Source organism: Oryza glaberrima, chromosome 7 (genome assembly GCF_000147395.1).
Source record: "Oryza glaberrima chromosome 7, OglaRS2, whole genome shotgun sequence".
Taxonomy (NCBI): domain Eukaryota; kingdom Viridiplantae; phylum Streptophyta; class Magnoliopsida; order Poales; family Poaceae; genus Oryza; species Oryza glaberrima.
The window spans coordinates 25744347-25769737 of record NC_068332.1 but is presented as its reverse complement, the minus strand read 5'-3'; the positions used below and the strand labels follow the sequence as shown (position 1 = coordinate 25769737).

At 38.9% G+C, this 25391-nt stretch overlaps 2 protein-coding genes across 3 annotated transcripts; both read left to right on the top strand.

Annotated features, from left to right (window-relative positions):
* The first annotated feature begins 263 nt into the window (after positions 1 to 263).
* On the top strand, positions 264 to 12460 carry LOC127778723 (uncharacterized). 2 transcript variants are annotated; one of them, XM_052305341.1, is made up of 19 exons: positions 264 to 1375; positions 1694 to 1900; positions 2479 to 2540; positions 2633 to 3122; positions 3710 to 3910; positions 4077 to 4332; positions 4894 to 5137; positions 5484 to 5644; positions 5741 to 6340; positions 6552 to 6718; positions 6860 to 7073; positions 7156 to 7347; positions 7834 to 7950; positions 8572 to 8817; positions 9092 to 9296; positions 9593 to 9789; positions 10598 to 10749; positions 11480 to 11741; positions 11821 to 12460. In XM_052305341.1, exons 1-19 carry the CDS (start codon positions 567 to 569, stop codon positions 12097 to 12099), a joined length of 5061 nt encoding a protein of 1686 aa, XP_052161301.1. In that variant the 5' UTR covers positions 264 to 566; the 3' UTR covers positions 12100 to 12460. The 2 variants fall into 2 exon arrangements, with proteins under 2 accessions (XP_052161301.1, XP_052161302.1); XM_052305342.1 differs by lacking the exons at positions 10598 to 10749; positions 11480 to 11741; positions 11821 to 12460 and having other exon boundaries at positions 9611 to 9749.
* Positions 12461 to 12585: 125 nt separating this feature from the next.
* Positions 12586 to 16336, top strand: LOC127778724 (transcription factor WRKY45-2-like). The gene is made up of 3 exons (XM_052305343.1): positions 12586 to 14428; positions 14868 to 14975; positions 15463 to 16336. The coding sequence occupies exons 1-3, from the start codon at positions 14106 to 14108 to the stop codon at positions 16034 to 16036; spliced, it is 1005 nt and encodes a 334-aa protein (XP_052161303.1). The 5' UTR covers positions 12586 to 14105; the 3' UTR covers positions 16037 to 16336.
* Positions 16337 to 25391: the final 9055 nt, after the last annotated feature.

Sequence of the window (25391 nt, the reverse complement as noted above, 5' to 3'; positions counted from 1 at the left end):
TTTTATCCATTTGATTTTTCATCTCTCTCCCGCTGCCGTTGCAGTGCTAGAACCCTAGAACCCGCTCGCACTCCGAAACCTTGCTGATTGCTTCTTGATTTAATTAGCGAAGGGCATTCTTGGTATTTAGAGGATTATTATTCACCAATTTAAGGCCACCTTCTTTCCTTTAACACTTTTAGCACTAATAATTTTGCATTTTCACAACATAACACCATCGAGACTAAAAAACCTTGACACTTTCAAAAATTTACCGGGACTACCCTTCGTCCCCATTCCCCCTTCCTCTTCAGTTCGTCCTAAAACCCCTCGCGAGAAGATAACAGCGGCGAGCTCCTCCAATCCTCCGCCCCCATCCAATCTCTCGAGCGACGCCTCATCCACCCATCATCTCATCCCTCGAATACCATTCCTGCTCGACCTCGCGAGCTCCAATCCACGAATTATTGCTAGGTTTTGGAGATTTTTTTTGGTTTGATTTGGTGAGGGCGTGAGGCTCCCCCCAATTCTACTTCCGGAGAGCTAAAACCCGGATCGGATGCTCGATTAATCTGCTGGGATCGCGCATGGGGAGGAGGAAATCGCGGCCGGCCCGGGCGGTAGGCCTAGGCCCCGGCGCTGCCGCTGCCGCGGAGCCCGACGCGCCGAGCCCTAGCGGCAGCGGCGGCGCCTCCAAATCGAGGCGCGCGGCGAAGGGCGAGGCTAGGAGGAGAGAGGATGTGTGCTTCGAGGTGGATGATAGCACGTGGTGTTTGAGCGATGGCGACCGCCGGGACCTCGCGGAGTTGGTCATGCGCGACGTGAGGATCTCCGGCGAGGGAGAGGGGGCGTTGGACGTAGCGGCTCTGCACGAGGCAGAGAGGGAGAAGAGGTGCTCGTTGCGCCTGCGGGTGCGCGACGCGCCGGAGGAGGGTTTCCGGCTTGGCCAGTGGCCTGTGGTACCTTCAGATTGTGTGATCCTGGAGTATGCCATCGCCGGTATGGTTTTCTCTGGATGTTTTGATGGTCCCGATGAAGGTGTATCAGGCCTCGCCCATTTGGTTAGATTGAGATTCGTGACATTGCGTGTTCATGCCTTTGCTGTATCTCGGTCTGCTGATTCCGTGTCGGTTGCATCATTTAGAGTTAGATTGGGGTTGATGGAGCAGGCTTTTGCTACATGCGAATCATTGTTGGAGGTGACAAGGCATCCGTGGAGGAAGAGTTTCATGAATATGATGGCTTGGGTTCGTCCTGAGGTCATGACCTCGGCTGCAATATATGGGATGGATGGTCTTGCCCGGCCTATAAATGGAGGTGCTAATGGTGATTTTACCCCAAAGAAGGATTCTCAGTTTGATCTTGCTGCTTTCTACGAAGCCGTTAAGCCCTCAATGTATGTTCCCTTACATTTATACATCTCATTATCTCACAAGTTATTAGGAATAAATTGTTGTGGGTGGTCTAAAACCACAATTGCGCACTTCAAGAAGTGTGTGAAGCATTTTTTTTGACGTTGTGTGTGAAGCATTTTTTTTGACGTTGTGTGTGAAGCATTTATACCAACATGAGATAAATGCTTTATTTTTATTACAAACATATTCTGTCTTCAGGCAAATGCATATGATTTTCTATTATCTTAAGTTGTACAAAACATGTAGCTACTATTTATTGCTGTTACCTTATGATTTTCTTTTCTTTTACTTGTTGACAGGGAGGCTGGACTGTTGGAAGAGGAGCTTCCCGATTTGCTTCCTCATCTCAGAACCTATCAACTTCGTGCAGCGAATTGGATGGTTCAACGTGAAAAGGGAAACACAATGATTTCATCACCAAATCAACATTATGTTCATTCTGCACCTTATTGTGTTCCCATAGATTTTATGCACAAGAAATCTAGGATGTTCTACAATCCATTCAAGTAAGAGTTTAATACATATCACATACACTTCCCATGATTTTGCTACGTTTTCCTTAAATGCTAGTAAAGACCCTACTATGTGTGACACTATATTGACCATCCTTTTCACTGCTTCATTTAATTATAATGACTGATATGAAGACAATATTATGTTAACTATCTATCAGCTTTTGCCATCATGGATGCAAGGAAATAAATGATAATTTGGTTTCATGTATGATGGTGTTGGCTTTGTGTTTGTTGTCAGTTATGCTTAGTTGATGTCAAGGTTCTATTTGGTTCTTTTCAGACAATTGGAAACACATTATATACCTACCCTAGACACATTTTTTGTTTGTTTTGCATTTTATTTTCTTACTCTGTATATCCTTTTATCTAAATACAATGTTTCCATTACTGGGATTTTGTAATCTTCTTATGAGCATCCTCAATTTTTATCAAATCTGTTACTTCACAGTGGAAGTGTCTTTTGCATCCAGAATGTAATGTGTCTTAAACACTTTCTTTTCATTTATCTGAATTTTAAATCGTTCTTTGTATGAGTATCCTCAAATTTCATCAAATCTGTTTCTTCACAGTGGAAATGTCTCGATGCATCCAGAACCTTCTCCACCTTATGTCTCTGGGGGCATTTTGGCTGGTATGTTGATATTAAGTTTGTTAAGATAAATCAAATGCATTTATTTTTTTGTCACTAATGAGGATGCTTTTGGTGTGCTTAATTAAATACAGATGAAATGGGCTTAGGGAAAACTGTTGAGCTTTTGGCTTGCATTTTTGCACATCGCAGGCCATATTCAGCAGACTGTTCTGTCTCTTCGAATATAAAAGGAGCAGATCAGATAAAGAGGCATAAAAGAGAAAGAGTTGAGTGCATTTGTGGAGCTGCAAGTGTAACCTCTGCATACCAGGGGATATGGATCCAGTGTGACATATGTGACGCTTGGCAACACGCTAGTTGTGTTGGTTACTCACCAAAGGAGGAAATGCATGTTAATGATGATGATGGTGATGAAGCATCAAACAATGAAAAAGGAACCCTAAAGTCAAAAAATAGAAGGAAGAAGAAAGACAGGTATTGCATTGCAGAGACAGAAGAAAAATATATTTGCACATTGTGCTTGGAGCTTATTGAAGCCGCCCAAACTAATATATCTAGTAATGCTACGCTGATAGTATGCCCATCACCAATATTGGCACAGTGGCACTCTGAGATAATCCGGTATGATTTCTTTTACCTGTACAGTAGTTGAACAGTATTGTGATATAGTATTTTCTATGTTTTAAATATACACATTACTATATCAGAAACTTCTTGCATTACCATTCTTTATGCTCCTATTTCTCCCAAATTAGAACGTAGAAAGATAGTTTTGAACTTTTGATTTCTGTGTAAGCCACATATTTTCCTTGTTTTGATTTCTCTGTGTAAGCCACATAATGTCCTCTTTACCTCTGCTTGATTCTGAGCATTGGAGAGTTTAGCAAACTTGAATTCAAGTTCTTCTCATGCTTCTATAAGAATTAAGGACACTCGTGATAAAATGCCTTTTATCTAGAATAAGTCCAATTTTGAGCAAATCGTGGTGCATGTTACCAAACTTGTAATCTAGTTCACTAGACTTGTTTAAGCAGGTAATGCTAGGTCATTATCCTCAATATATCGGCAGCATGATCACCCAGCTTTTTATTGAATGCTAATTGCAAAACTTGATTTTTTTTTTCAAATGTTCGGCATTTACTCTTACTTAATATGACTCTCTGCAAATGATGATTGTAATGCTCACCGGTTTCTCCTTTTGCTCTTAGACACACAAGACCAGGATCTCTGAAAGTTTGCATTTATGAAGGTGCAAAGAACACGGACTTAACATCTACCCAAAAAAGTGATATGGCTGAGATAAGCACAGCTGACATTGTTTTGACAACTTATGATGTCCTGAAAGAAGATCTATCACATGATTCTGATCGGCATGATGGTGATCGCCGTTTTTTGAGATATCAAAAGAGGTATCATTTACTGATTATTCTAGTTTGTATAAACTGAGATAGGCAAACTAACATATTTGTTCCGGGTACCCCATCATGCCCATTGTTAGCCCATTAGATATACCATTGATGCATCAGTGTGAAAATAGCTGTCTTAACTCCTGCTGAACTGTCTTCAACTCTCTAGGTACCCTGTCACTCCAACTGTCCTAACAAGGGTCCACTGGTGGCGGCTATGTTTGGATGAAGCTCAGATGGTAGAGTCCAGCAAAACTTCTGTGACTGAGATGGCAATGAGGCTAAATGCTCAACACCGCTGGTGTATCACGGGAACTCCAATACAACGCCGGCTTGATGATCTTTTTGGGCTTCTTCGCTTTCTCAAAACTCATCCTTTTGACACATATAGATGGTGGGTGGATATTATTAGGGACCCATATGAGGTACCTTGACTACTACCAGTAACTATGGGCATTTATTACATGCTACCTAATTTAGAGGTTGCGCCACCTATTGAAAATGGAAGATTGTCACGCTGCGTTGTTCACCACTTGTGTAAATATTGATCACTTTATCTATAGTAACAGAACTTGAATATTATATACATAGTAGTAATGATGGATTTACATAATCTAATTCTGGATTACTATAGATCTTACTGTTTGGCTAATTACTACTCTCTCCATCCCAAAAAGACTGTTGTTTTAGAAATCAAAGGCATATCAAACAAGAGGCTAAACAACTATCATGCCTCCATTAATGCAGAGAGAACGAGGAGGAGAAGGGAGTACTAATGGTTGGATGGCTAAAATGAGGATGTGACAGGGCATATACTAAGAACTTAAAACCCTGAAAAAACAAAGACACTGCAAATTCGTTGCTTAGTGCACCAATTTTTTTTCTGTGTTGTCTGTGTTACGCCATTGTGGGCTTTGATAACATTCTCTTCTTGATGGTTGGATTGATTAATCCCTCTCTTGTGTTTTCATCAAATTGACCTGCAGAAGGGGGACATGGTAGCTATGAATTATGCACACAAGTTCTTCAAGGAAATCATGTGGCGCTCCTCTAAAATTCATGTTTCACGGGAGTTACAGCTGCCTCCACAAGAAGAGTGCTTTTCGTGGCTCATCTTTTCATCAATTGAAGAATATTTCTATCAGAAGCAGCATGCCACTTGCATGGACCATGCACATGAAATTATAAGACGTATCAGAGATGATGCCAACAAAAGCGAGCCAATATCAGGTACTTCACACATTACTGCTTGCTAGATTGATACCGTGGGGACAAGATGTTCATCCATTACTTTTGTGTCTGCCTTTGTCTTTCTTGTTTTAGTTTTCTCTCATATGACCAGCCAATGAAAAAAATGTGCTGTCTGAAATTTTCATCTTTATTTACGCTTTGCTTTCTAACAAAGTAATAATGTCTACAATGCTCTTAAACTCCTTAAAGATTTTATTTGGATACAAAATCAAAATACAGCTAAACATGTGGTTTAGTTGCTGAACAGTTACCACAATACCACCCTGTATTTCCTTTATTTAAAAAAATCTGAAACTGCTTTAACGCCACTCCCTTTCTCTCTCAGACTCGAATGTTGTATCAAATTTGTACCTCTCCAATGATGACATTGCCAAACTCCTAGTCCCACTGCTCAAACTTCGACAAGCTTGTTGCCACCCGCAAGTGGGGAGTTTCGGTCTCTGCTCCCTGCAGCGTACTCCTTTATCAATGGGTGAAATTTTACAGGTAAACAACTAATGATTTTATGTACCTTACCATATAATTTTCAGTGTAATTACATGATAATGTGCTCAAGGTTGTTAGTTTATCCTTTTTATGCAGGTTCTTATTGGGAAAGCAAAAGTCGAAGGGGAGGAAGAGCTCAGGAAAATTGTTGTCGCCCTGAATGGTCTTGCTGGACTTGCTGTCATTGAACAAAATAATCAAGAGGCCATCTCTCTGTATAAAGAAGCACTAGCTTTGGCCTGTGAAAATTTTGATGATTTCCGTGTTGACCCTTTGTTGAATCTTCATATCAACCACAATCTTGCGGAGCTGCTCAGAGCTAGTTCTGAGTATTTGCAAGAATGCCCACTAAAAGGACAAACCTCTGAAGTCCATGGTGCGCGAAAAAGAAAGGAAACTAGTCCCGCTGACTCAGGTCTGTGTGGCATAAAGCGAAAGAAAATTTGTGAGAATAGCAGGTCAAGTTTGATGACTGATAATCCAGAAACATCCAAGGAAGACAAAAACATCAATACACAAGTATGTGGAAGTGAAGAGATGGATGTAGAGAATGATTCTGGATGCCACACGTCATCTGTATGCTTAGCTGATGGTTGTTTGAAAAATACTTGCAATTCAATCAGAGAAAAGTATCTGTCAGTTTTTACTTCAAAGCTACTAATAGCACAGAAAGATTTCAGTGCATCATTCACAGAGGTTGTTTTTTTACTGCTATATTTTAGTTGCACCTAGCGATTTTAACTTATTTATTTTCTCGTCTCCTATTCCATGCTTCCCCCTTTGGAATGTTCTATGTCTCCTTTGTAATGCTCTATAACAATAATCTCTCCACCTAAGTATTTTCAGTGTTGTAGAATGTAGAAGTCATCACTATTTATATAATGAAATTCTGCTGTTCTGCTTCTAGGTCTCAACTCTCAGTATGGAGTTACAGAATCAAAATATGAATTGGTGGCTGTATGCTTTGGATTGCATTGAACAGAACAAGGATTCTGCTGATGAGCTCATTAGGAAGATTGATATTTCTTCCAATAAAAGCACCACTGGCTTGGGTTCAACAGGGATGTCTTCCAGGTCAGCAGAAAATTATGTTCAGTTTGTCCATTCAATTTGTTGTCCTTCCTGTTTGCAGTGATTTAATTGTTTAGAGGTTGTATAAATTAAAACCTTTTATGGCAATTGATGGATAACTTGGTTGTCTTGTTCTCTGCTTAGGGTTCAAACCATTGCTGGGTTGAAGTATACCATTCAAACTGGTATTGATTCTCTGCAAAGTTCAAGGCAACAAGTGATGGACAGACTTTTAGAACTTGACAAAACAATGGATAGCCCAAAGGATGAAGACATTGAGTGTCAGCGATATTGTCCAAATTGCTATGATGGTAATGGTTCTTTATGCATTCAATGTGAATTGGATGATCTGTTTCAGGTAGTTTTATATGCTAATGTTTTTTGAGGTACCTCCCTACTTCTGCTTGTTGATCATGCATTTATTTCATCAATTCTTGTAGGGGTATGAAGCACGTCTGTTTCTTGTTAAGAAATCAAATAATGATTCTGTTATTGCCTCAGTAGAGGAAGCAAGGGACTTGCAAAGGCGAAAATATGAGCTGAATCAGTTTTTTCGTAATACTAAAACTAACGAGGGATCTGAACCTGGTGACGACAATAAGAATCCAAGATCTGCTCGAGAAGGTTTTCTGGTATCATCTTGTCATGTCTTTTATATTGAAATATAGCTAAGCAGATGTCACCTTTCAGGCTTTCATTTGACTAATCCATACCTGTGCCTGGGGGTCTTATATTTTTGTTTCTTAAACTTCCCTTCTTAGTCTAAACTACTAGAGATCTGGTAGTTAGACCACATCTTATTTGCTTCTGGTTCCTGGACTTTCGCCCCCACCACTCTGTTCCTGTAACTAGGTTATTTCTATTTATCAAATTGAAATGGTTAATGACTTATTTCTGTCAAAAAAGACTGTACTGCACTACTGCCTGTATAGATCAACTCGCTTTTGTATATTATCAAGTGTCAGATATGATTTCGTTCAACTTTTCATTTGTCGGAAATTACTTTGAAATGGTTTATAAATTTCTTGGATTTTCTATGGCAATTAAAAGTGCATATATAGTGATCCATTTATGTTTTATCTACCATTTTTATGTTTTTATATGGTTGCTGTTTACAGGTCTACAGGCATCCTTCTCGAATTGAGACTTCCTTAAGGGTTATTCTAACCCACTCAAAGACAATAATGGGAGAGCAATCTGCTAAAATTGCTAAAAAGAATTTGCTGCTTTTTGAGGTACAGAAAATATTTTTAATGTCACTGCCTTCTCTTCTTTACATGTTTTAGCTGGTAATTGCAGTTGCTGAAATAAATTTTATCACCGTAGTATATTAAAAGCAGATAAAACATTATTATTTGAGTTGGAATGATAAAACATGAGTATCTTATCTCTATTTTGCTGTGTCTTGATTTTTGTAGTAAATTAAAAGCAAATAAAACATTATTATTTGAGTTGGAATGATAAAACATGAGCATCTTATCTCTATTTTGCTGTGTCTTGATTTTTGTAGTAAATTAAAAGCAAACAAAACATTATTATTGAGTCGGAATGATAAAACATGAGTATCTTATCTCTATTTTACTGTGTCTTGGTATTTTCCCCCCTGCAGCAGAACTTCTTTTTGTTATCATTAACCTGCATCAATGTAAAATTTACTATTGTCTTGTTAGATCACTTGCATTTGTAATGTCTAGAGAACATATGGAAAGATGGAGGTGAATCTAATTAGGAACCTTTCCACATGTCAAACCTTATAATCTTTGTTTACTAAGTGATCCATATGTTTTAGTCTAAAATGTGAAGGTTCAAAAATACCACGAGATAGGATATTGTCTGACCATTATGTGCTAATGTAGGCTATGCGCAAGGAATTCTCTCAAGCAAGGAATCTATCAATAGCACAGACCCAGTTACTGCGTGCCCATGATGAGATCAAGATGTCTCTCTCACGCCTGCAGCTCAAGGAGAAGGATGATGAACCCAGTGCAGTCAATATTGTTACTAGAGAAGAGCTTATACCATACAATGTGCAGTTTACAAGTGAAAAATTCTTGTCTTTGTCATCTTTAGCTCGTATAAGAGGCCAACTCAGATACTTAAAGGTCAATACTTGCTATCATGGGTTGCACTCTGCCGTGAATTTGATATTCTATTTTACATATTCTACATTCCATTTATTTCTAAACACTGCTCAACTGTATAATTTCCACCTGGACAGCTCTCATCATTTACTTGGATAAAAGTATATAACTGCCTCCTTTCGATACAGAATCTACTTTATTATCAGGCATTATCTTTCTTAATTTTCCCATAAGAATCCATAACCCATCTTAGCTGTTATTTTAGAAATTCTCATTGTATTTTATTTACTTTTAGGGATTGGTGCTATCCAACAAGAAACCACTGGGCAAGCATGGTGAATCACTGCCCGAGTCAGGCAACAGTGTTGCTATAGCAACTTCCATCCCTGCCACAGGGCAAACTGCTTCTGATATTATCAATGAACCATGCCCAATTTGTCAGGAGAAGATCTTTGACCAGAAAATGGTTTTCCAATGTGGCCATTTCGTTTGCTGCAAGTGTGAGTATCCCAAGAGTTGTCTTCTATTTTATTTACAACTTATACTTTTATGCTATTTTTCTTAAATTTATTTCAGTGGAAGAAAAACAACTTGTCACGTAGTTAATGTTTCTACTGTTTCTGTTCTGTTGTAAGCATGCAACACATGTGCCTATGTTTTGTATTATAGATTGGTTCTGTTGATCTTTCAATTTTCCAACTCCAAGTTCCATGCTGATCTATCCATGACAATTTTATTCATCTGATGTATACTAAACTCTTGATCTTTACTGAATTTATCTATTCACTGCTCTCAGGTTGTCTTTACATGACAGAACAAGCTGCAGCCCACTTTGGGAGGAGCAAAAAATGGATTATGTGCCCTACTTGCCGTCAACGTACAGATCTTGAAAATGTTGCTTTTGTAGTTGAAAACCAGAGAGGAAATGCTGATAGAGAAATTGAGGATTTGGCAGAAAGCGCTATTTCTGTCCAAGGTTCATATGGAACAAAGGTTTTATTTAATTTCCTTGTAATTGTTTATATGTCCTGCATTTCAAATATCTGATTACTGCTTATTGAGTTACAACCTGCTATATTACATTTAGAAGGCAGATACTGCATAGCAACTTTGTTTAGACTTCACATGTCTATTTGTACTGGTTTTGCATAGAAGGCTATAGTTACTGTTTTGCATAAAGCAAGTAATTGCCTTTTGAATTAACTAACCAGGTGAATTTCCCATGCGTTTGCGCGGAGCTAAATAAAATTGCATTGAAAGTACAATTGTATTTAATATACAACTCTTAGGTTTATTTCTCATACAATCATAGCAGAATCAAATCAATCAACATCATTATATTAATCCATTTTTACCCTATTTTAATATAATAACATGTATACGATAGATTTCATGTCATCTTAAATTGCTTGGTACTTGCAATTATCAAATATAGAAACAAGTATATCCATAAAAATTTAATGGGAATATACAATATAAAAACCATTTATCCTGATACCTAAATTAATGGCGTACTGTGTGGTACTGTTCAGCGTGAACAAAACCACTGCCAAAGAAATTCTGACCCATGCTCATAACACAAAGTAAGTTCCTAATTATACAATTGCTTTTTTATCCCTGATAAGATAGGCACAGACCTGCCTATATTGTCACAATTTTTCTACAGAGCATAAAAGTTGGTGCAATGTGAATGCATGTGCAATCACTGACCAAACTACCAAACTCATGCTCCTTAGTAGTTCTATCTTCAGGTTGGGTGCAATAACTGATTAATTTATTTTGGTGATTTATTGTAATTAAGATTGAAGCTGTGACAAGAAGGATTTTGAGGATCACTTCAACTGACGGAGCAGCCAAAATACTTGTTTTTTCAAGCTGGAATGATGTTCTTGATGTGCTAGAGCACTCCCTTGCCGCTAACAATATCTCTTATGTTCGGATGAAAGGAGGAAGGTGAGATACTCGTAACCAAGGCTGAGTTTTCTCACTATGCTGAGCTGAGTAATGATATTGTATATCTGTTTATACACATTTTTTGAAGGTAGTGCAAAGTGCATACAAGATTATACTCCTCTCCATTCAAAAATATAAATTGTATTTTGTTCCTTTGTTTTGTTAGGACAAGGATTTGATCAACAATTACTCTATTAGGATATAATTTTTGTGACAAAATTGATGTTGTTAGATTCGTATTCAGACTTACTTATGATTATGCTTTTGTGTCGCATAAATAATGTTCCCTTCCGTCCCATAAGAAATTTTGGGGTTGGGCACATATATTAAGAAATAGGTGGAATTAAATGGGAGAATGCCGTGATTAGTTAAGAAGATGGAGTAAGTGGAGAAATTCAATGGGGAAGGTTTTGATTGGTTGAGAAGAAGTAGGTGGAGGAGTTATTTTATTTTGGGACAAATTTTGAATGCAAGAAGTTAATATATTTTGGGATGGAGGGAGTATATTAGTAAAGCAATTGTTAGTCAAAGCCTTATCCTGATGAAACATAATATGCCTTATATTTCTGAACGGTGGGAGTATTTCTTTAAGTTAAAACTTGATTTTTTCCCCCTACTCTGCTTCTAGTCCTATTGCTAGATGATTATCACCAAGGAGGGTCCTCTTCTATATGCTTGAATCTTGTGGACAATGACAATGGGGTTACTGAAAGTGTGTTACTTTTCACAGAAAATCGCAAACAGCGCTTGCCCAGTTCAAAGGTCTGGCAAGTAGTATAAGTGGAGAGAAAGCAAAGAAGTCATTTTCCAAGATGCAACCTGCTCAAGTATTGCTAATGCTTATCCAGCATGGTGCAAATGGTCTTAATCTTTTGGAAGCACAACATGTAATATTAGTGGAGCCGTTGTTAAACCCTGCAGCTGAGGCGCAAGCTATCAGCAGGATCCATAGAGTTGGGCAAGACAAAAGCACGTTTATCCACCGTTTTATTGTAAGCACCAAATCCTGAGCTACTTCATCTCATTTAAACCATCCATGGAGAAATTCCTAAAGCATTATATTGTTTTTAGGTGAAGAATACTATTGAAGAGAGCATCTACAAATTAAACAGGGGCAGAGCTGTTTGCTCCACGATACACCGTAAATCAAAAAATTTCAAAGATGAGCTTGTTTTGACACTGAAGGATATTGAGTCTTTATTTCCTGTGGCAACACTTGATCAGCCTTCAGAACAGGAGAATAAGAATTACGGTGGGGCCGGTGGGCATATGAGAAGTTTACCTCCATCTGTTGCAGCTGGCTTAGCTGCTGAAAGGAGGTTATTGGAGCAACATGACAACCAGCATTAAGTTATCAGCTGACTTATTCTTTCAACTGGAACTCGGAGAGGCAATGAAAGAGGTTGAAATAATTGATGCTGTAGATATTTTAGTTAATTGGATTTATCGATTGCCTTCTTAGTTCTAAATTATGTTAAAATTACAGAAGGTAGGGATATACCATGGTCTGGAGCTTCTCGGATCATTATATTAGAATCTGGCATCAGTGATAGAATGTTTAGGACACCCCCGAGCATCGGGTATGTACTTAAGGAGATGCTGTGAAATTTAGTTAGTTAGCCTGACAGAAGCATGTGTATCATTGTATAAAACCCGCCGTCTTATTTTCCTTTTGATTTTTGATAGGTAATAAATATCCTTAACATGTGTACATGTTTATGAACATTGCTTTAGTAAATGAAAGATCAGTTCAGATCATTTTTGGTCAAGCTATTGTTCTTACTGGAAGACAGTTGTCACATACTCACATGCCGAGAAGTGCCATTTCTTTTGTCATTTGTGGTCCACTATATCTTTGTCTTCATACATAGATTTATGGACACATATACTGTTTCTGTTACCGATGGGGGGTATTTACTTTCATTATTTAGGAAGTGGTTGGGGTCCTATTTATTCTTCTATGCCTGTGGTAAGCCTGTGTTTCCCATGTCGGCTTGCGTCGAGTGCTATTCGGCTATGCAAGTTGACAGGCAGCTGGGCAATATTTTCTCTTCTCCTGCTTCATTGTTTCCCCCGTTTTTTTTTAAGTTCAGAGCTTCTCCTTGAATATGTACTTACAGTAGTCTTACAAGCATCTAAAAACCGATTCTTTTTGGAACGAAAAAGTACGTGGGAGAAAGTGTTTCCCACACATATAATAAGAAATGAAACTACAGGCAGGGGCTTTTGCCCTAGAATAAACTAATGTGGGGTGGTCTCCATGGGTGTTTCCGTTATCCTTGTTTCCAGTCATCCTACCTAGATGGAAATGTTTTCGTAAGAAAATTGCTTTGAGCAGTTGTTGTTTTGGCAGATAGCAGATGCTCTCCACTTGGACAATTTGCTGCTGTGTGCACGTACAGTGCACAAAATGGATGGAGAAACATTATTTTCAGGGAGCAGGGGAGAGAGATTTATAGTTGCTATGATCGATATATTGCTTATCCCTCAACGTCCTGTACCGGATGTGTGATGACTTGTATGCATGACCAGTGAAGGAGCAAAGGTAACACGTGTATATCTTCTACTTGTCCTTCAGTTAGCTTGCACTGCATGCTAAGTGAAAACTTCTAATATTCAAGTGCCAACATGCCACTTAGAAAATGTATGAGTGACAACTATACATCAACTAATAACAGCTGTAGTGCTAGCATCATCACTAGGCAAGTAGTAGTGAAAAATTGTCTGCCATCAGATCTACAAGAAGATAGGCATCTAACGCATGCAATGGCTTGAAATTAAACAACTGCTGCACTTGCAATATAACTATGCATTCCATATACCATATATAAATGAAAAGAACCAAGCATGAATTTCTCCACCACAGTTGGGAGCTAGCTAGGACCATTCCACATTTTCCCAGTGATTAAACAATCATCTTAATTATATACGATTTCCAGTACTGCCATTTTTTTTCTCAGGGGTTCACTAGCACCAGCCGGGCCGTGCATGGAGCATGAACCGACCGTCCATGAGCTCACGGCCTCGTCACGGCGATGACGTACAGGCGACACACATCCAGCTGGGCCCCTCCTTCCATGTTCCAAGCCATTACCTTTGGTGAGTTGTTCTTCCTCTTCCCCCCCTCCCGATCGCCCTCGTCGTCTACTTTTCCTCTCAACTTCCCACCGAGCACACCAATAAAAACTGCAGCTGCTGCCCAATAACCTATCTACTCTAGCAGTCTAGCTACGGCTGATGAGCAGGTGTCAATACAAGAGTAGCAAAGCTGAGAATATCTAGTTCCTACTTTGCTAGCTTTCCTAGTAATACTAGACTGCTAGCAGCAGCAATTAGCTATAGTAGCGGCTCCTCCCATGGCGTCTCCTGATGGTGGCGTTGGAGACGGCGGCGCGGAGCCACATGAAGTTATGGACGACCTGCTCGAGATGCGCGTGCAAGCGGCGATGCTCCACAGCATGCTACATGGGACATCGCCGTCGAGCTGTGCGGCGGCGGCGAGCACCAGGCAGCTGAATCAGCTGATAGACGGGGTGATGAGCAGGCTGCAGTCCAGCTCGCTGTCGGTGATGTCGCCTGGAGGAGGAGGAGGAGGAAGAAGAGGATCGGGCGGGAGGAAGAAGAAAGGCGCCAAGGCCGTGGCCGGGCCGCACAGGCGGAGCAGCTCCGGTAGAAGAAGGTGAAGAAAGTTAAAACCCTTTTTTCTCAATAATCATCTGCAACTGGATGCGCAACTAGCTAGCTATGCTTACCACATGCGGTAGTAATACTATTACCCATATATATGATAGCGATTCACACATCATGCTAGCTACCTCCTTTATGCAACTTGGAGAGTACGTTGGGAGTATATTGCCTTGTCTAGCAGTGGGGTTTAATCTTAACTTTACGTGCCAATGATCAGGGGGGAATTTTTACTACCAGTAGCTTTCTTCTCTCACAAAAGATCATTTCCTGTTTCTTATATTGAAAAGACCAAAAGCTATGAGCAACTAGCTATATATATATATGACACTCTTGTATACGTACATACCGTGGTCTGCCGAGCATGCTAGTGGAGATTTGGGTGTGTGTCTCTGGATATGATAGTTGCTCCTATCTGCTGTAACATGTGGCAGATCGAAAAGTCCTTTTGTCAGGATGGTCACGACCAAGGAGCTGGAGGACGGCAGGCAATGGCGAAAGTACGGGCAGAAACATATACAGGACTCCCCAAATAATCCAAGGTATGTACGTATAGATTATTCAACTAATTCTGCAGTAACATGACCAGATTCTTCGCCCTTGTGCATGGTAGTTAGCTAGTACCTAATGATGATTAACCCAGCAAGAAATTAAAGGCCCTTGTACCGGCCGATCGAACACTTGCCAATGCAACTGGACAACTCGCTTAGCTACTCCAGTTAATTGGAGAATAGTGTTCCGATCTTCCGGTTCCGGCCGGATCATGGTTAGCTTCACATAGTTAGATATATACTACTCCAATACACATGTGCTTAATTCAATTGAACTGTATTAGTTAGTTGTTGCAATTACTAAAAAGAGTAGGAAAATACTGCTCAACTTGAACTGTGTATTTATTATTAGATAGCAACATAGCATAGTTAGCACCAAATCGTTGCTGTAACATGTTATCTATTCAGGAGCATCATACGATGCAATTTTGCAGCTTACATTCCTTAATTAAAGATCTAGTTGTTGATCTCTCTGCAGGAGCTACTACAGGTGCACGCATAGGCCAGACCAAGGTTGTATGGCCACAAAGCAAGTACAGACCTCCGAGTCTAACTCGTCGGAGTTCGTCATCAGCTACTACGGTGAGCACACCTGCAGGGACCCTTCCACCATCCCGTTCGTCGTCGAGGCCGAAGCTCCCGCTGCAGACTACGCGAACCTCATCAGCTTCGGATCCAGCGGCGGCGCGAGCACAAGCAGAGTCGACCCTCTTCGTCAGAGCCGCCATCGTTTGATGGCAGAAGCCGTTGATCCGACGCCGTCCTGCAGCTTCGCCAACTGCCACTCTCCGGTACTGTCCCCGGAGTGCGCCAGCGAGGCGGCGGCGCTCAGCAGCAGCCTGCCGCTCTCCGCCGTGGTGGGATCGGCGGTGACAACGCCGTCGACGTCGATCGTGGGTTCAGCGCCTGCGGATTACGACTGGCCGTCAGGGCTCGCCGGAGGTGACATGGCCGGCAGCTTCCCGTCCTCTCCCAGCAGCCTCGGGTTCATGACTGGCTCCTTTGGGAATCTTCCTGGGGATGACGACGACATGTTTGGCTTCGATCCTTAACAAGGGCTGTGCATGCATACATTCTTGCCATGCTAATTATTGCTACTACTAATATTCAAGAAAAACAAGTCCGCTATTTGCATGCAGAACTGTATGCATGCATGCATAATACTATTGCTGTGAGGCTATAGCAAATTAGCAATACTTGTAGTACATGTGTGTACTGCTATTGGAGGAAATCCAATATATATACGGTACGTAGTAAATATGTGTATTAGTTGATCGCTGTACTAGTGAGTTGTGTGTATGTGATTTTGTAAGTATTGAAACATAATATGAAATTAATATATAGTAGTGAAAGTAATATATACTCCGTGTTACCTTTTGCGCTACCTATATATAGGTATGCTCCAAAAATAACTAGATGAAAGATCTAATCTAATTTAATTTAGTTTGTCCAATTGGATTTGGAACATAACAATCAATATATAAAATGCAAGAAAGAATCTAGCTAGCTAGCGGGGAAATTTTACGCATAAACCAACTTTAAATTGAAGTGTGTGTGCTCAACGTACACTCCGTCTGTACTTATAAAAGAAGTCGTTTAGAACAATGTTTAAAGTCAAACTTTGGGAATATAAATCATGAATAACTCTCAAGTTGTTGAGTTTGAAAATGTAAAAATTATATGAATAGATTTGTCTTGAAAAATACTTTCATAAAAATATACGTATATCACCTTTTCAATAAATACTTTTATAGAAACAAGAAGTCAAAGTTATGTTTTAGAGACCGTATCGCTGTTCAAAACGACTTTCTTTACAAGTATGGAGGGATTACTTGACAACAAATTTATGTCTAGATAAAAACTCCAATAAACTCATGCTGTTACTTTTTTTTTTTGTTCAGAGTGGTCATTTTATAGGGAGCCAGATGTCCCTTGCATGCATATGTTCCTCACCCCCCAAAATATAATGTTATTCAAACAGATTTTAAAAGTTGTGGAAAAGAATTTACAGCTAAATTTATCTTTTTTTTATTTCGTGGGTTTGAATTTTCTTAGTGATAAATTAATGTGCATATGTGACACCATAGATGTATGGTGAAAAGTTTCATGGTATATATATGTGTGAGTAAATTACGTTTAGGGCCACCTTTTATTACCAAAGTTTCACTTTGGACCACCCTTTAACACATTTTTTCACTTTGGGCTAGGTTACTTTACCTTTCTTTCACTTTGGACCACCCCATAAACTTTTTAGGAATACATAAATGACTTTTCCAACTTTAAACACATCAGCAACCTGTAAACCAGTAATCTTTTCCAACTTACACGGGCAATTCTTTACAACATTATAGAGTAGATGCAGCTACATAAAATGACTTGGGGTGGTTAAAAGTGCACCAAAGGTCCAAAGTGAAAATATGAGTTAGAGGATAGCCCAAAATAAAACTTTAGTAACAAAAGGTGGACCACAGTGTAATTAACTCTATATGTGTCATTCCTCCTTGGATTCGAGGGAAAAATCTACCATATGCATGGCATATGGAACAAGAATGTTGCTGCTCTGTCAATTAGTTACGATCATGTATGCATAGTATAGCTTGCTGCTGAATTTGCAGAATTAGATTAGCATTATTGCACATGTGTGAATCGAATCTTAACAGATTTAGTATCATGCCAATGACAACGCCTTTCTATATCTTAGAGGAAATGGCAAGATTTTGATAAGATTAATTTGAAAGCATAGTTTAATTTAAAGCATAGTTTAGTTAACAACTATTTGATGAAGTAGTTATTTATTGTACATGGTTTTGCCGGCTGGTATCAATCCAGTTCGTGGTTAGCCTTTAATTTATGCCCTTTAAGCTACTGCACATAATTTATAATTTTCTTGAACTACACATAATATTTTTTATATGTGGCTTTGTTTAGATTGTGCACTCATGCCACTAACCTCTTGCAAGCTCTAAAAGGCCTTTCTCTGAATAGATGCTTGCCTGGACCCATGGATATCCACGTTGCCCCCCCGTGACAACAAAAGTTTGGAAAAGCTTTTTAGTTTTTTCAGAATTCAGAAGTTGCTGTCACAACAAACTTTCGTATTAGCGGCCCACTACTCCCTCCGATCCATCCAAGTCCATTTCCACCTATCAAAGTCTTTCACCCCGAAGACTTAGACTATTGACTTACATCCTACTTAAAATTACTCCTTCAGTTTGTTTTCGTTTTATATTATAAATCGTTTTAACTTATTTTTCAGTCAAACTTTATTTAGTTTGATTAAGTTTATAAAAACTTAGTAGCATCTAAAAAGCTAAATTAGTTTCATTAAATCTAACATTTAACATATTTTGATAGCATGTTTGTTTTGAGTTGAAAATGCTACTATATTTTTTTATAAACTTAATTAAATTTAAATAAAATTAACTATAAAAAATCAAAATGACTTATGAAATACAAACGGAGGGAGTAGCTAGCTAGTGCATGCGTTTATAGGTACTGTCATGTACTTGAAAAATGGCTCAATCAATCGACACATGCAAGGAGACAAAACACTTCACATCGGAAACAAATTAAGATCCTGCGGAAGACTGCATTAATTAATTACTGCATATATCCATCACGTACGTGGCATTCATTCAGCCTCTTGTTACATGTGTCTACCTGCATCCAATGTATGGTCAAGATGCATACAGTGTATGGTCTCCTGTACGTACGTGTAATTGTAGTTTTAGAATTATCAACATAAGTTAATTTTAATAAAAGTATTAGATCAAGTTAATTACTCCATTCATCCTAAAATAATTCAGATAAATAGCTAAAAATTACTCCTCCATCTCAAAATATAATAAGTTTTGGTTAGATGGGACACATCTAGTGTGATTTTTAGATTCTGTTACGGACGGAGGGAGATATTCTGATACGAAGGTATATATTAGCTCAGTAACTAGTTATTGGAACTCAGGAAGCAGTTGATATTTAGATAATGGAATAGATATTGATTGGTCTTTTGTTTTTCACTTGCGATGACTTGATCTACAGTTCTAGACCGTGCATATATATGGATTATTTGCACGAACGATTAATTGGAAAACATAGAGGAAATTTAATTCTCAACTTGCAGCGCGTAAGAACATAAGTCGACCCTCATATAAATATATCTAGAGAGTCAAGTTGAGTCTCTTGTTTGTTGTATAGTGCCTACATTAATAGGTTGAAGTTGACATTGTCGATCATTAGGTCGCATGGCTCTAGCTACACATATAATACACACACTTTGATCATTTCAACAGCGGAAGCAAGGTAGCACGTGCTTGTATGGACCCCAACGACGAACTATTCTTTCGGTTAGATAGATCATATACAAAACTCGTCCATGTTTTTGTCTCAATTAAGTCAACAAATCCAATAATTCTCTCCAAGTTATCGATAACCATTAATGTAGCTAGCGAGCGAAAGCAGTGAAAACTTCGTGACCAAGTCGTGGTCTGAAGTCGATCGATCGATCGATCGATCTCGATCTCTTTCACAAATAGTTTAGAATATTTTTTGTATCCATTTCCAGTTTTCTATCCATGACTTTACATGTGTAAAATTAAAGCCTTGGTGCTTTTTTTCCTTGGCATGTGCTAGCTAGCTAGTGATCAGTAAAAGGACATGCATGGTTATCAACACACTCAAGGCTAATGAAAGTCGATCTAAAGATCATAAAGCTTTGGCTAACACAGATTCTGAAAGCATTCCGAACATTCCCTAGATAGTGCATTACTGTTCTGAACTTTGGATCCTTCTGCTTTTCCTCGTAAATATAAATAATACGATTCAAGTGTATTTCTTACGTCGAAAGCCTGTTCTAATGATCACTCCCATGACCTTTACAATTAAATTAAGCAACACATATAATGGAATCGTTAGTTAGTTGTATATCTTAGGTTCCTTTCAGTGAATCTGCCGGTTTGGAACTATGGATATGCGAGTTAGAACGATGTGCTGTCTACTTGTTTATTCTCAACTAAGAGCATGCTTTTTAGGTCGAGGGATTTTACTTGCCGATAAAAACCACCTGCCACGCAAGTACACTCAGCTAGTGACTGTGTGCTGCTGAATTTTCTTCCCTTTTTTCACTTCACCAACTCTGATCCGTCCACAAAAACAATGCAAAAAAGTTAAGATCAGCTCGATCAGATTAAACATTTCTGTGGCACGAGCTCAAAGTATGGCTCAATAATTCTGGGCTTGATAGGTATCGACACTACGAGAGTTTACTACTGAATTTGTCTTTGGTCGCCAACTGAATCTGAATGCATGCGTGCATGTACGTTTCATTCAACTCCTTTCACTATTGGGTGTTTTTGTCTCGATTCAGCTTCATCGTCAAGACTCACTACAACTTGTAAGGAGAATTGTTGTAAAGCTAATTCATACTGTATTGTCGTGATATATATACTCAATTCCAAAAGGCAACACATTTTAAGACGGCGAGCGAAGAAGTTCAGTTTTCATATAGCAAGTTGGTGCTCAATTAGAACCTGTATTAATTTGATTATGTTTATCTGAGAGTGCAGCAACTTTTCCTACTTTTTATAATCCAATTGGACACAATAATTTACCTACAGTTGCGAAAGAGCCTGTAGTCTAGTGGTTATAAGAGCCTCAGTAGAACCTTAGGTCTTTCCAGGATTTAACAGCTTTAATTTGTGCTTTCAGTGGTAGGCGATGTACCCGTCGACAGCGAAGCGCCTGTAGTGACTTCATCAATCTCCAAGATGGATTTGCCGGCCTAGTCTTCGAAGATGCTCATAGGGGTAGGATTTGAGTGCATGCGTTTATAGGGGTGAGTGTGCGTGCGTTGTGAGTGTCTGCGTTGTACCGTGTAATTCTCAAAAAAAAAATAATTTACCTACAGTTACTTTTTCAGAGAAAAACTGAACAAAATTTGCCTGAATAAATGACAAGAGTTATTCTGTCCCTCAATAAGGCCAGATGAACCCACCACCTAAGGCCTTTAGGCCCGTACTGTTTCAGGCCCATAGTGTATCCGGCCCATCTACCACGAGCTCTTCAGCCCGTCGGCCCACTTAGGCCCATATGCACGCGGAAGAAGGATGAGAACAAGCAACAAAATTCCGCAACCCTTGTCGTCTCCTTCCTCTCGCATTCCTCCTCCTTACCTTGCCCTAGCTCGAGTCGACGCGACGAGATTTGCGGCGGCGATGGCTCTCCCGGCGTCGAGCTCCGGCCTCTTCCGCTTCATCTCTCCACGGCGCCGCCCCCAGTCCACCGACATCGCCGCCGCCGCCACCTGGGGCGTCTTCGCCGGCACCGCCGCCATCTACCTCGTCCAGGTCAGGGGGTTCGATCCACGACGCCTTTTTATACCCCTCCCAGCTTGTAGGGATGTCTTGATCCGTAGATATGTTTTGCCCCATCGACGTTAGGGTTTGGTTTTTGTAGGTAGGATCTGTCATGTTTGTTTGGCATGTTGTCGGTCCCTAGATCTGCGTGGCGTGTTGGATCGGTCGTAGGGCTCCTCTGTTCGATTTGCTACCTTATGATTTCTGCGCGTTACACGGATTACGTATATGGTTTGTAGGTTGCAGTCAAATTTGCCGCTTGATCTGATAGAGAAATTGATGGGGGAAGAAGAAATGATTCTGTGGAGACTAAGGCCACAACTTTATCTACAGGAATTGCTGTTTGGCTGTGTCTACCATGCCTTATATAACTTTGTGATGATATTCATACCATTAAATATTTTGCCTGATGATTAATAGGCATATATTAGAAGAAAGTTTAGCAAAAACACAAACTTTGATTGACAGTTAGACTCGGTACATTGTACAATTCGGTAACTAATGCAAGTATACATCCCATTATTTGAATTTTGCAACATTTGATGGATAACATAATAAACTTTTAGTTATCGTAGTTGTGTAATATAATTTTGCTTTCACAAGATCCTGCTAGTTTTCTGCTCACTACCTTGATTTGCTTTACCCTGATGGGCTTTTTTGTAGTGAAGATGTATAATTTCCTGTTCTCTCCTAGGAGGAATATCTGATAAAATCTTTGACAGTTCAACATAACCAATATATGCCCATAAACTCACCATAGGAGCCCCTAGATACAGCCAAACAAATTCGCCATTTTGGATCAGTCAATTTATTTTTACCTGTACTTTGTGATATGGCCCTTGGGCAAGGCAAGAGTCTATGTTTTTGGATGAGCTTTCCCCAGCAATTGCTCTTTCAAGACCTCTGTGCAAACCGGTTATTGAATTTTAATTGACCGACTTATGTACTACACTATTCCTGATTACTTTTACTGAGATTTGATTCCTTGCTGTGTGACTAACTTGTGTAGCTAAATGTACCCTACATGGCCTGTTAGCACTGTCTTGGGTTCCAACACAGTTTTCTGTCTGGGTGCTTTATTTCTTTATCTGAGAGAGCTTCAGCACATGATATAACTTGTTCATTATGGTTCATGGAATATGTTCCTAGTTTTTTAAGCCTAAGACGTGGAATTCCGTTGGGCTGAAACCTGCACTTTGCTCCTTGTAGCGAATAAAACTTTGTTCCTTACTTTCCTTTAGCCTCTTGTGATTAGAATCTGGGAGGCCTTTGCTGCATTGTTGAAACATGCGAATAGAATATTCGTTTATACCTATGTGATCTGTTATGTATGGGTTTACTCTACCTGTTAACATGTAACTTGAGTTACACAACTGGTTACAAGATACATAATCTGGGATTTCCGCTCTTAACTTTGATCTGTGTTGAAGTTATAGTTTTGCAGTTAATGTGTTGTCTTCTACCTTTTTGTTGTGAACAATTAAATTCTTAAATGTGATGATCTTTCCGGTTCTGAATATTCTTTTGATTTCTTGTGCAGCCATTTGACTGGATTAAGAAAACTTTCTTTGAGAAACCCGAACCAGAGGCATAAGTCTGCCAGGCATATGGAAGGCTGCAACTTTTGATACATTTACGATTCCGGGATGATTTCTGAGTGAAGAGAACTTGGATGACCCTGCAAATAATATAAAAGACAGTCATGTTCCCTTGTTTGATTTTAATGTAGGTTTCTCTTGCATGTAAACCCCAGGAGGGGAATGATGATTATATTGAATTATTTCTCATCTCAGCGAAACCTTTTTCTTGGTTTTTTCTCATCTCAGCGAAACCTTTTTCTTGGTTTAGCAGTGTTATATAAATTCGTGGTCCTGATGATTGTTTGTCGTAGATGCATGCTTTCAGACTGCCGTATGCGTGCTGACTGCCTTCATATGAATTGATCCATCGATGGATATATATCATATCTAGCTCCTGAGTATCGAACCATTTACTGTTTTATCGTCTTGGCGTCGTTTTATCTGTTACTGTCTTCATTTATTGACGCAAATTAGTCTCCGGTTAGTGGTTGAAAAGAGGCTGAAAAAATTGGCACCTTGGATTTGATTTGTACTCCTACAAGGCTGAGAATTGGGCACCTGGATTGCCTGACACTTACCGTCGGATGGCGATCGTGCTGTCGCTGTCACCTGCCGTTGACCATCTAAAAAGGTTTATCCTCGTACTACACGGCGAGCCATTGACTCATCTAGGCTATCCCCGAATCTATAATTCCGTAACTATCCAGTCTCATTTGAAGTGCAGCGGTAGATTTTATTTCTAAAGTTTGATTATCCGTCTTATTTATTAAAATCATAAAAAAATTAGAAAAATAAACTATATATAAAATATTATTCATCTAATAACTGTATAAAAATATTAATAATTTTTTTAATTAAATGGACGTAAGCGTTGCACATAAATCCACAATCCTACATAAAAATTAAAATAAAGTATGAATTTGGACAGACAGCTTTTTCAGATTCATGATATCTTACATATCGATTGCAGGGTGCTGATCGTGGCATATTATTGGGCCACGTGGCAGCCTGAAAAAATTAGCTAACCATCTCCAAAAATTGCCACGTGTCAATCTAGTATAATTTCTAGAAATTTACCTCTCTTTGAGAAACATAGAGAGGTGATCCTTCCCATCCCTCTCTATATAATCTTTATTGTCAGCTGATTAGTTCCCCTCTAATTATTTGACACGTATCTATTTGGTGAGAAAAAAAATCCAGAAAAGTCCAGTGGATCAATTCATTTTTATTTTTGAGAGGACCCTGGTGATTTCTAGAAGAAACATAAGTGAGTGTATTACTACTTGCAGGCTGGTTGGATGCAGATTTGGTTGACAGAGTTCACCGGTATGGCCATAAAAAGGAAAAGGCAACAAAATATATGGCCCGGTCTAAAATATAAATAATGTGGTTAGAAATATGGGCGCTAACGATAGATTCGTGATTTGTATCACATTTGAGATATATTTTTTTTCCAAGTGTTCAAAAAATCATGTATTATATAATTTAGTTCAGTAGACAATTCAATTATAATTTTACACAAACAAAGGAGCCTTAAACAGTTTGGATGAAAAATAGTGGAATTTGAAGGATTCCATAATAATATGATTTACTTCATGTTTTATTAAAAACTAGCGGATTGTTCTGTAAATTGCATGATGCTAAATTTTAAAAGTAGAACTATATTCAATATAAATTCTATTTTTAAAATAAAATTGTATTTTCTAATCAAAAGATTTTTAAAATATGATTGGATCTCATATACAACTGCTAGTTTTTTGTTTCTATAGCTACAATTGTATTTTGTATGTACACCGTTTTGAATCTAATGGTCCAAATCTTTTTTTATTTCTTAGTGACTAATGTGGGAATTTCTACCATCTAGAGCGAAAATGATAACTTTTTTCGAGCCATCTTAGCAATACAAATATATATGTTATAAAAATATATTTTTTATTTTTTTATTTGTATAAATGTATACGGGTTAGATACTTATCGCGCCATAAGGCGCGTCAATTTTCTAGCATAAAGGCGCCCGGTCGCCGAGCCCTCACGATATCGATACTCACGTTCACGAACACGAGACGCAAAAGCAAAGAAAAGACGAGACGAGCAAGAAGAGAATAGAACATGTACAGTGACACATCTGCATTGGAAGCGTTCCAACTTCCAACCCCAATGCCCACGAGCACTCGCCACGTACATACTCCCTCCTTCCCTAAATGTTTGATGCCGTTAACTTTTTTAAACAAATTTGATCATTCATCTTATTTAAATTTTTTTTAAAATATATAAAACTATATATATACATAAAAGTATATTTAACAATACTGATTGGAATAGAATTAATAATTATTTAATTTTTTTAAATAAGACTAACAGTTAAATATTTTTTAAAAAGTCAATGGCGTGATATTTTGAAACGGAGAGAGAGGACATCTCTGTCTCCGGATCTCATCTCACTCCGCTAGCTTTAGCAATCCTAGCAAATTAGCAAT